General features: G+C 45.4%; 1 protein-coding gene across 1 annotated transcript in view; it reads right to left on the bottom strand.

The window, feature by feature from the left end:
* NTRK3 (neurotrophic tyrosine kinase, receptor, type 3) overlaps positions 1-12,651 on the bottom strand; it is a gene marked incomplete at its 5' end in the record, with an annotated part of 172,639 nt that overhangs the window by 2,388 nt on the left and 157,600 nt on the right. Inside the window, one exon of the mRNA XM_010021778.1 lies at positions 1,012-1,170. Within this exon, the coding sequence (XP_010020080.1) occupies positions 1,012-1,170 (159 nt within the window). The remainder of the gene's footprint in view (positions 1-1,011; positions 1,171-12,651) is intronic.

The raw sequence follows: 12,651 nt of genomic DNA, 5'->3' as shown, positions 1-12,651 counted from the left end.
GGTAAATGCAAGAGCAGCTCATTAAATGGTGTGACAAATAACTTCTGTCGCTGTCGATTCCATTGTTTGTGTCTCTAAAATGTTTGCGTGTGCTACTTTGGGATATACAGTCAGGCCCCATTGAGCACACGAATGGGCAAGTATTAGAGCTGTAAAGCAACACCTTGGATTTGCCATTTCTGCAACTCACTTAATTAAGGGATCTATAGCCAGAAAGCAGAAAATGCACATTTCTCATTACAAAAGGTGAAATTTCTGAAATCCATTAGATACACAGTAGGATAAAAATGTGCAAGGTTCCCACACACTGCTATGTAATGCAGCTTGTTCCTCTCTATAATACCCCCTGCTATTCCGAGCAAAAATCTTCCAATGCATTTCTGCTGATGTGCTTCAAACCTCAGCTCTGACACCCTGCTAATCCCAGCCAGCCTTCCCTCAACATTTTTATAGTGCAGCCCTATATTGATGGGCTGCAACTTTTGCTATTCAAAGAAAAAGCAAGGACAAACCAGCTCCTTGTGTTCCACCTTTAGTGAACTGGAATAGAGAGATATATATAATAGATAATATAACAGATATCCCCATGTCAAAAAGCCCCACAGAAAAGTGCCACATACGTGTAAGAGGCTTCAAACACTTTCTCACAAACTGAACACTGTAGTAAAAGCCTCAGCTCTAAAGGAAATTCAGGGCATGACAATAACTTAGATCCCAGCACCAATTTGAGTAGCCCCAGTTCTGGCAACACCCAAATCGTTTATCAGATGTGGTTGTTGTGGAGGTATGTCAGGAACGTAGAAGGGAGAGACTGAGGATGAGCCAGTACATGGCTTTGGCAGAGCCCTTTAATTCCTTCATACCTCAGTTTCCCTAGCTCTTAAATGGACATAACAGCCCTTCTCCCATGGCTTCACTATGGACGACCACCATGAACTGTTTTGCAAGCAATCTGGAAAGGAGAGATGGTAAAAAGCAGTTTCCAGCTGAGGTGTGTTAGCACTGTTGTACCTCTGTGTTTGAGAGCTGAAACCATGGCTGCTTCCCATACGTGAAGATCTCCCAGAGGATCACCCCGAAGCTCCAAACATCACTCTCTGTTGTGAACTTCCTGTACATGATGCTCTCCGGGGGCATCCAGCGGATAGGCAGCATGGTGTGTCCTCCAACCTGGGTAAGGGCAAAGGCACAAGGAAATCTGAGTGATGAGAGCCCTGAGGAAGGGGTCAGCCCTGACGTGATGTGGTGAGAAACTCAGGGCCTCCCTGTGAGCTCCATCAACAAAGAGCTGTTAAAAAATGCTGGGCTGGCTACTGCCTCCCCATCCGCCCAGGGGCTCACCCGCCAATCCCACCTGGTTAACATGATGGATAGGGAGGGAAATGTATCAAGATAAATGATGTCCTCTCCTCCCAAAATGGGCTTGTAAAGAAATCATATGACAAAACGCCAGCAGCCTACTCCAACCCCACAGTCTGATGAACCAGGAGGCAAGACAAGAAACAGCCAAGTATTGCACCGAGTTTTGCAGGGCCTCTGAGGCACGCACCAGAAACGCAGTGTGAGGTTCATCCCTTTTCAGTAAGGTTTCCTAAAAGCCATGCACAGGCATCTGCACATCACCTAACGGCGTGAAAGACTTTGTGCTCAGAAAATTGTGCTACAGGCCCTTTCAAAGAGTGCTTTGGATATGTAAATGACTGCAGGACCGCACTGCAAAAAGGCGGTCTGTTTGTAAAGAATGGGCTCTTATAGGCAGGTATATGCCCAGTATTTAATGGAGGAAGGAAAGCCAGCCCCTTTGGAGAGTTTGGAGATGGAAGAGCCCAAGGTCAAAGTCCCATTGGGGTATGCCAAGTCAGGGAAAGACACTTTCTCAGCCAGAGTCTCCCTTTTCCTACGGCATATGAATCCAGCAGGTATACAGCAGGTTTGCAGGACACATGCAGACAGCTTCAAAGCATATGGATTTACCTTTGGGTTCACTAGAGATGCCTAAACAAGTGCCTCTGAGCAGGACAAGTTTTTCTCTATTCTGTCCTTCTACATAAGAAGCACCATCTGTGGGGAAATAGCTAATTGATAAGACCAGCCGGTGCTGGAAGCAGGATAGCTGCAAGTCTCCAGCACTCGCTTCTGCTGAGGGCAAAGTGTCTGAGGGTTTAGTGATGATGAGAAAGAGTGCTTTTGCGGCACTGCTTGGAAGGTGTGTTGTCTCATTATGGACTCCAGACCAGCAAGTGCTAATAACTCTGTAGCATCGCAACTGAATCACACAGGCTGAAATCTCTCTGGCCCTATGAAGCATGAGGGGAGAAGGTATCTGATATTTAGGTTTCCAGCATGTGTAGCTATTGAAAATAACGAGATTGTTTCTTGTACAAACAGAAGTTCTCCTCTGAGCTGCCAGTTTTCCCAAGCTGCCACGGGTTTCTTTGCCTGATTAAAGCAGAACTAGTCTAGGGAAGGGTCAGTACAGACACACACTGCAGTGCTTGGAAGCAAGAGGGGAGGTGTGTTGGAATAGGGTGTGAAATGAGTATGATCCTTAGCGGGCTTTCTGCACAGTGGGTGGGAGTCAGACTTCGCTGGGGTTTGACAGAATTTGGACTCAGGCTTGCAATGTTACACTCAGAGGTCTGCAGAACAGCCCTTTTTCTATCTATGTCTGAAACACACCCTCCCTCAAAAAAGAGAAGGAGGTTTAAAAGTCTCAGGAACATCTTTGTTTCCCAAGTGCTCAGAACTGTGATACATGAAGATAAAAAGCTCATTGCAGCTCTACACGTCCTGTTTAGAGATGGCTTGGTGGTGTTTTCCCAGCTTGCTGCTCTGAACTCCCAAAAATGTTCTCCCATAATGAGAATGGAAATATGCTTTTCTCTGTTTGTTCCTTTGAAATCATGGCTGTTATTTTAGCTCCTTCCTGCATTCCCGGCTTTATAAGTTGTTTTCCCTTCTTGTGAAGGGCTCTGAGGAAATGTTATCAACAGACCAGGACATCCATCAAACCTGATTGTTGCAAAAACTGTTTTGTGCTAATGCTTATTTTGTTCTCCTTTAAGTTTTCCAGCAATCTCAAAATAATTACTTGTAAAGCTCTCTACATTTGCAATATCCTGAATCTTGCAGGATCATTTGAGATTACAGGCAGTACAATGTATTGAGCACAGTTAACTCCCTTTTGAACAGGTCTTCTTACAGCAGTTCCGAACCTATGAACCAGGTCTCCTCAGCTAACACGAACAGTATTACAGCAGCATTCCTTCAATGGGAGGGCCCTGATTTACATCACTTGAGGATGTGGCCCTGAAAGCGGAGCTGAGAAACCAGTCCCATCTCAGTTCTAATAAGTTAAAGTTGAGGTCTTTCTTTGGTCTCCTCTAGAACCATCCTGGTGAAGAACTGCCAGTAAAGTGACATATTCGGTCAACAGTTGCCCTAAGGATGTGATGACAGTCCCACCTTAGCTCATATGGTGGAGTCCAAGGACTGCCAAAGCATTTCTCCCAACACTGTGTGCCCCATGAGACATTTCTTTTACTAATAATTAATCTGATAATAACTAATAATCAAATTAATTTGGGAAAAAAAACCACAGAGGCAAAAACAAACCCAAGCAATTCCTAGAAACGTGTGGATCCCAAAATATGGCTCAGCTGTGCTCATAGTTATTCTTTGCAGGGGTATTCTTCGCATCTCAAATAAGGTGCCACATTTTTGAGAGCAAACGTTAAGTCTCACACTTACTAACTAGCTATAAGCAAAACAGGCATCAATTAAACTGTACCATAAAGCCACTGCGGTGTCTAGCCTAGCACATAAGGCTGACTATTACATTTAAAGCATTGCTTTTGACTATCCCTTACTGCTTCCCTCGCAAACTGCTTAGGATTAAAATTCCCATTTCACAGACGAGGAAACAGATGCAGGAAGGCAAGGAAAGGCCCTGCTCTGAAGCTGTACAGTGAGTGAACACTAAGTCAAGTCTTCCTGGTCTGCAGTGAGCCATTCACTGTTATTTGCTGATGTAGCAAAATGATTTAGAGCTGAGCACAGAGGGATTGTGCTACTGATGCCATAGGAAGCAGAGTGTGTCCAGGGTGATGGAAGTCCTTTGCGCGATGTGTAGTGGCTATGAGTGGTGTTATGCCACTGTAGACTTGCACTTGATTCCCACAGACGCACACTCCTTTTACGGGACCAGCTATTTGCCAGAACCATAAAAGCAAAATAATGCTATTAAATCAGGCTGAAAAACTAATGGCTCTGTGTTTTAATTTTTCAAAGCCGGTTTATGTGGCATATCTTTGGCTTTTGAAAGAATCATTACCATGCCTTTAGAGAGAAGCTGAAAGTTTGTTTCAGTCAGTCAAACCTGTTTGCTCAGAGCTGGGCCTGGCAGGTTTTACAAATAAGTGACCATGCAGGACTGGTGTTTGGCAGGATCATGCTACTTCTGAGCCTTTTCTAAGACAGCCATGTCATCTTCCTACCCCATCTTCCTCCATTTCCCTTGGTAGCCAGGGATGGCGGAGCCCAGCCATCATGTACCTTCATCTTCTGAATGCCCCTAAGGGTAATATGTCCTCAAACAGTGACATTGCAACATCCACAACCTGGAAGAGGGATTTGTTTTCAAGCAAATAAGGCAAATAAATCCTCTTCTGTTTCTCTCTAAATCCTATGATGCTGCCAAGCTAACCTTTTCTCCTTGTTATTTTAATGCTTCATAGACCTGCAGACTGGCCTCTTTATCTCATTGCCATGGCTGTCTAGCTTTGCTTGACATTTTTAGCTCTCTAACTTTCTCTTCCTAGATCAACTCCCCGTGCCCACATTGACATGTTATTCCCACTGCTTTGCTCTTTCAGTTTGCCGTACTATCCTGATAATAGATAGAAGAATCAGTGCATATCCTCCGAGCAGCCAAAGTTTCTTTCTTCTGTCTCCATTTCAAGCGTCACCTATAATATCACCTACTCATTTCTATCCTTTTCTAATGGATACTCCCAAGTGCATGACCTGGTCTACAGCCACATGGTTCTGATACTCCAGGGCACCTGGCCTCTGCTCTGCAGTCTCATTACACATCCAAGCCTGTAGACTTCCAAGATAACCAGCCACCCGCTTTGAGCAGCTTATTGCTGTATTAGATATGACCCTTGGGGAGCTGGGGGAGGTTCGTGAAAGGCCAGCATTAATGGCCATTAGGGAGTGAGATAATTACTTAATACTAGTACAGCACTTTGAAGATGTAAAGCTATATAAGTGCTATGTACAAGCAGTATTATAAGGCTTGAGGTTTGCCTGTTACCAAGGAAAGCTGGTGCCTGGGGAAAAAGTTCTCCTTGTCCCATCTTTCTGAATGACATCCAGCTGATTAGGATGGGAAATATGACATGTTATCCCCAATGAGTTTGACAGTACAGCAACAGGCAGTGGAGCAGCAGTGTTCAGTGAAGACTCTGCAATGTATCTGCGGTTTGGGCCACTAACAGATATACTATGGAAATCAAAACTGAAGGGCTGAAAAACCCTCATGAGAACTTTGGACTGGCAGGAATTCAGATGCTAACCTGTTAAAGGCAGCTCTTGGTGGGCAGCCCTGTTTCCCCCCTCCCACCTCATATCCTAGCACCAGGGCTGTCCACTCCATGCTCATAGCTGAATGTTGCTTCATGGATCTCAGTTAAGAACAGAATTTGGTCTCTGTCATACTCTAAGGCCATGTTTTATTTTCCTTTTTGTGCAATTTCTTTCCCAACTTCAAATTAAAATAAAAAACAAATCAGTGCTTTTGTTTTCCTTGATCATTTGACATTTGTTTTCCAAAGTCATTTGACAGCTTTCTCCCCATTCCTGGCATACTTCAGGGAGACTCTGCTCCTGCTCTTGCCTTGGGAAAGTCACAATACCTACTGTAGGTATCTTCATATGTTGCAGCATTATTTGAACTTCCCTTCTAGGTGCAGGAAGCTGAGACATTTGAGTTTGTAAAGAATCATCTAACAGTATTAGAGGCCTTCGCACTGTTTCTCTTCAGGAAAATCCACCCAACTCTCAATCCATTTGACCTAGAGATAAGACATACATTCTCTGATTGCTGTCTCTGTTCCTGCTGCTAGAGGTAGGGATGACTTGGGACCTCTCTAATTGCAGACCTGGCTGTCATCCCAGGCTGGGCTGCACCAAAACATATGTCCTTTAGTCCTCGGCTCTAGGAGCTGGGCCATCCCTGGAAGATACTTAGCTCTGAACCTTTCCCAGCAGCCAGATGTTTGCTGTGGGCAGGATGTGTTACTCAGCAGTTCTGGACAGCATTCTGGTCTGAGAGGACCCAAGGGCAAGAATAAAAGCAATGCAAGCAAGAAAGCTGGAAAGGCTTCTCTGTTTGGCTGAGTTGAGCTCTTGGAGAAAAACAAACAACAAGCAAAACTGCTGTAGATCACACCTGTGTGAGGTGAAGTTTGTCAGATCAGTTTGGGGCATGAGAAGGTGTCTGCTCAGGGGCAAGGCAAAGAGCACTACATGCTCATGGCTGGGTATCCAGGAGGAGACACTTCTTCCCCACCTTCACTACTGGATCCAGCAGCACTGATAGACCATTCCCTGTCAGATGTGCCTGCGTTTCACCTGTGTGAGTCCTGACAGACTCCTGGGCACCTTTTGCAAAGCAGAGGGATTGACTCTGACATGTCAGACAGGGTTGAGTTTTGCTGAGCCTCAGCTGTCCCACACTTCATAGTTTTAGCTGTCACCTTACTAGGCTGTTAAGTACCCAAGTCGTTTACATCAGAAGTAGCTGACTTTAACTTCAGGCTGTAACTGGATGAGATTCCCAGTACTTTATCTATAACTTCTTTTTAGCTTGTCTGGAAAGAAAGGCGGTAGCTCTATCAGAGACTGAACCATTGCTGGAATTACCCTGGCATCAAAAAATCCCCAAGGTGCTCTCCTGACTGAAAGGTATCATGCTTTATGGCTGTACCAGCTCCCAGCCTGATCATCTTCTGAGTGATTCAAAAGCCATCACCACAAGCTCTTGGCATAGCCCTGTCCTTGCCTTCAGGTCTTCTGCCTCTGCTGTTGCTGTTGTTGTCAAAGCCAGTGCTGAACATGAGCTTCAAAAGAGTCAGCAAACCGCAAAAAGCATCTGCCAAACTTACTTGAGTTATTGTGTCCTCACCACACAACACTCTGCATGTGTATGCTCCACTTTCTGGGAATGGCCAATGTGATCCTCTCCTAACCCTCACTTTCTACACCAACCATCTCTTCCATTGCAGGCTTTGGCAGTGCTGCAGCATGGGGTTTGCTGCCTGCTCCCCTGCATGCTACGACTGAAGGCATCCTACAGCAATTTGCAAGGGAGCACAGAGGAGTCTTGGAGATAGACAGAATCACAAAACAGCCTGTAGCTGTTTCTCCTACTTACCTACAGCTGTGCTGGGTATCCAGCCTTGCCCAGGGCTGGGGAGATGGCAGACATCAGCTGCCAGAGGGGAATGGGTTGAACTTACCCAGAGAGAGCACTGGGAATGGAACCAAATGTCCCTGTCATGAGGTGATGTAAGGAGCCAGATGGGCTTGCTCAGGAGCAGGAAAGACTGACCAGACAGGGTTAACGTGAAACTGAGAAAGGGGTGAGACCTTCCTGCTGTCAGTAGGAATGTTTGGCAAGGGACTGTTTGTTCCCCCCAGATGCACACACCGTGTTTAAACATGAGTCTAAAAATAAAGCCTGCCATTGACATTGTTTTTCCTTACTTCATTTAACAACCTACTTGCTTTATGACCTGTAATCTTGAATGGCGGTGTAATTCGCAAGCAGGGACAGCGGCCCTTCTCCCCATTCCCCTCTTCTCTGCTCCACTGAGTGTGTTTTAATCCCACGGTTTTCAGCATTCCTAATGAGCCATTAACAAGCTGTCAATTACTTATGCAAATAAGGGGGGGCAGACATGGAGGGGTGGCTGTAGCTAGAGGTAAATTCTGCTACCTCAAAACGGCCTGAGATAAATTACTGCTGCTCTAAGAGCTGCCTGTACCCAGGAGTCCTCTCAGTTATATTATCTGCCATTTAGAAATGCCAGAGGTAATGCAGAGGATGCTTAAGAAAAGGGAAACAGAGGAGTAATCACGCATATATTTTTAATTATGTTTGCCAATAATGTATTTGGTGTGCTGCTTACCACAGATCACCCCTCTTCTTCCCAGAACTCAAAGCAGCAGCACCCACTGCTAGGAAGGGGCTGCACAACCAGCCTACAGAGGAACAAAGGACAGATTCTCTTTTTTTTTTTATATAAGAGGATGCTCCAAAATCCATGACCTCCACAGCAGGACATAAACGGTGGGAAACCCCAGCCATGCTTCATGCAGCTGGGGAGGTGTGGAGGCAGAGCAGCTGTAGTTTGCAAAGCACCTAGTAAAGAGGGTGGTGAGGCCACCATCAGGTCCTATCAGGTCCTAAACCCCTGTGATAACAGTTGCTGTTGTTAGGAGCAGCTTTGCAGGTGAAGGAGTGCTGACCAGCCTCCTGATCCCCTGGGCCACCTATTGAAAGCTTCCTGTGGTCCAGAACAACAGGACCCCATGCTAGGATCTCAGACAGCAGAGTAAAGTGGTATCACTGGGGATGGATTCAGTGGTGGGAGACCCAGCAGCTTCCCAGGAGTCCCACTGCTAGGCTGTGGATTGGCACTGGGAAACTGTGCATGCAGATGGTGGCTTCTCTGGTCTTCTGTATCACAGCCACAACATGGGCACCACATCTGGGCTATTCAAAAGCAAACAACTAAACCACTTTTCTCCAAGCCACTGCCCAGGTTACAGCAGAAGCTGGGAGGGCCCCTAAACCTATTCAAACTACAGCCATCAGATAATTTCTCAGTCACCATATGGATTTACCAAGTTGTCTCCACAAGGCTGGAGACTCTTGCACCACAATGTTTTGGGACAGGCCTGCTTAGAGACCTGCAATACCTATGAAACAGCATGGCTGTCAGCTGGTTCCAACTTCAAAGGGGATCTGTAGTCTGCAAAGACTGCGTGTGCCAGCAGAAATTGTCCATGACTGATCTGCATTATCGTTTTGCAGTGAGCTGGTAATACTACAAGAAGTGTTTAATAGCTCAAAAGCTAATCAGATAGAGGTGAAGTTAAACCATCATGATGCAAGAAATGCGTCCATCAGGATTCTGCTCTTTTGGCGATGCAGAGAATGAAAATCAGCTCAGTTGCTGGCTTCAGAAAGTCAGAAGGAGCTTTGCCTAATAAATCTTAACCCAGTGATGTAAAAGCAAAATCTCAATATGGCCTGAGAAATGCAGCTTAGGAAATAGGACCAATAAAGCACTTGCATGTGTGATCACTCTATGCTAAATGCTTTCAGATTGGTATCTCATAATCTCCCCTTTCATTGTGTCTCTCTCTCTGTCCTGACAGTGACTCCCCTCTGGGTAACCACTAATATTCCATCTTTGTCTGCAGCCAGAGCCATCCCTGAATGACGACTATACATGATTTAGATAAGGCTCCATTACTTAGCTTCTGGATGCTGGATAATCAGTTCAACTGCCTTGGCATTAATCATAATAATATTCAAAATTCATTAGGCTAGATTGTTTGGAAATCTATTTCTTGTTAACATCAGATTCACTGAGCAGCATACAGACAGAAATCTAAAACAGTGCAGCCTATGGGAACTCCATATAAAATCATCATAGAATCAGCTAGGTTGGAAAAGACCTTTAAGTTCATCAAGTCCAACCTTTACCCCAGCACTGTCAAGGCCACCATTAAACCATGTCATAAGGGCCTCATCTACATGGTGTGTGAACACTTCCAAGGACGGTGCTTCCACCACTGTCCTGGGCCACCTGCTCCAATGCCTGAGCACCCTTTTGGTAAAGAAATTTTCCCTAATACCCAGTCTAAACCCCTCCTAGCACAGCAGTTCCTTTCTTTATGCGTGATCTGGCAGCTCCTGCCTTGTTTGTCATTTGTGAATCTTGTTAAGTAGCAGTGCAACACTGTGAGCATGCTGCCTCTTGGTTGATCAAGGGGCATCTAAAGAAATATATAGCCAAGTATAAAGTTTTTAAGGGGGAAGGTTAGTTGCTCAGATCTGCACCCACACATCCTAATAGTATCTTTTGTATCTGAAAACTGGGCAGTTAACCCAGAGACTTTTATGTGCAATGCTGTATGGACGTACAAAAATCATGTCTGTTTAAAATAGAAATCTGTTTCTTGCTTTACTGGAAACTTACAGTACTTTGGATTAGATGATGGGGCCTTAGTGCTTTAGCAAGGTGAAAAACTTTCAGCAATAAAGTAGCTGGATCGTTCCTTCTAGCCAGCTTCCTGCAGGCCAGCTGGGGACAGTTCCCAGTGGTGCTCTTCCTTATGGTTTATTTGACCTGTTTAAGCATTTTGGGTGACAGTGCTTTCCTTCAGGTACAAGTTCTCACCCTCTATCAGGAAAACACCACAGAAATATAGAACAACTTCAGAAGATTCATACACTTTCTCTCGTAATGAAGGCAGTGTGGGCACAGATGGCATCTCACACAAACACATTGCAAGCCGAGTTGAAATAAAGAGCTCATCATCAGAGGCTGCAGTGTCACACCTTCTAATGATGTGATTAAACTCATCAATGCTGGTGGGAAAGCTGTGCCAGCTTTGTCACTGCTGAGTGGAGAGCTGTATTTCACAGCAGATGCAAACCCCAACCTGCCCCTGTGCTTCCATGAGTTAGGCCACTGCAGAGACACATTGAATATATGATGCTAATGGCTAAACTTTCTGAGACCTAAAATAGGGGAGGTTGCCCTGGACATGCCCGTTCCATGCTTGCCTGAAGTGTCTCTGTCGATCGGTGGTGTGGCATGCAGAGAAAAAGCTGGGGTTTTGTTACAAAACAAGCTAAATTTAAAGGAATCAAGCCTTGTATCCTCTTCTACTCTATTTTCCCACCTGAGACTTTCTGTGCACTGAAGTTTCCTCCATTCTCTATCAGGTTTTCCAGGTGCCCTTGAGAAGGACAGAGTGGCTGGAGTCTCATGCATTCTAACCATTGTGTTAAAATTCTTCCTCCCTACTTCATTTAGCCAGAAGCGTAAATAAATAAGCAAACCCACAAACACAGGAACTTAGTTGGTTCCCAGATGCCATTAGAGCCCTTGAGCACTAAGTGGACATCACAGATATCGCTAGATGCCTTCTGCTCCCCTTCCTGCAGCCAGTCAGACATCCCATCCCCGTGAGCCCCGCTGGGACCATTTCACAAACCCAGCACCCGGTAGGACACATCTGACTGTTTTTGTTGTAAGATAGAACTGCTTTAGATAGTCAGCTCTTCAGATAGTGTGAGTTTTCCTAGAGGAGTCCTCTAGCTACCAGCTCTCCATTAAGGTTAGCCACAAGAGGAAGGACAGAAGGAGAAAGCGAGTCTAAAGAAACCACTAATGCTCTGCAGTGTCTGATAGGATGAATGACCGGTGCAGACATATGCTGAGCAGACAGGACAGTCCTCAATTATGTCACTGCTGAAGCATTTACTTCAAGGAGAAACGTGACTACAAATGCTGGGCTTAAAGCCTTGGCTGGTTTCACTGCCTCTGGGTGAGCCTCTCTAGGTATGTGTATGTAGCATGCACAGGCAATGACATGCATGTCTGTGTATGAAACAGCTCTACAGCCCAAAGAGTGGAGCTGAACAAAAACCTGATTGAATTTCATTCTGCCTTTTTTCCTTTGCGAGAGATGGACCTAAAGGATTTGCTAAGGTATTGATGGGTGCCAATCCATATATCCCAGTGGGCAACCCACAGCCTCCCTCAGGAAATCACAAGCAAATCTTGCTTACATGATGGAAATTTCCTGCTTGCCACACTGATTTTCCCCCGCCTCATCCTTACCGCTTTTTCTCTGTGCTAACTTCCATATACTTCTCTCAATGTTTTCTAACCTTCAAGCTCACAACTTTGCAAATATTTGCAATCAGGTAGCACATCTCCCCACACTGGTCATTTAGACAAATTATTTACATACAGCTCTTTCTATCCTCAGCAATCAATAGCTTCACACTGTCTTTGTTTCTGCTGCACCTCTGCAGAAGCTGTCGACCTTATGGATACTCTTTGTGGGGCTGAGTCAGAGACATGTGCCTGTGTAATAAGAGAGTATTTAAAACAGTGATTGCTGTAGAGGCACACACTTTACTCTGACTTGCATCCTTTACATGAAGGGCTTCAGAAGAGCACTTGTTTCACTGGCACACTGAAAGCCACAAGCTTGCTGGGGAGCTGCCATCCCACAAGAGACTGTGCTTGGCTCGAAGAGGACAGGGTTTGTAAAGACAAAATGCAACCTGGACTGGGGTGGGCACAATCCTATTCTAAAGTGGTACTTGCTGTACATTCATCAGAACATCTTGGTGCTTTATTAGCCACCCGAGAGGTGCAATGAGCTGTAATTGGAATTGGTGCTTGGTAATGGAAGGTATTTATCAGCCTTCAAAATGTTCCACAAGTAGGTGTTTCATTTGGGTGCATGTTTAAAACAAAGGACAACAATCCAGAGGAAGAGGCAGGGAGGCAGCAGGCATAGGAGGGGTGGTCCTGCTGCCCACCCCTCATC

The sequence above is a fragment of the Nestor notabilis genome, unplaced genomic scaffold (genome assembly GCF_000696875.1).
Source record: "Nestor notabilis isolate BGI_N333 unplaced genomic scaffold, ASM69687v1 scaffold4209, whole genome shotgun sequence".
Classification (NCBI taxonomy): Eukaryota; Metazoa; Chordata; class Aves; order Psittaciformes; family Psittacidae; genus Nestor; species Nestor notabilis.
This window is presented reverse-complemented; position numbering and strand designations above follow the sequence as displayed.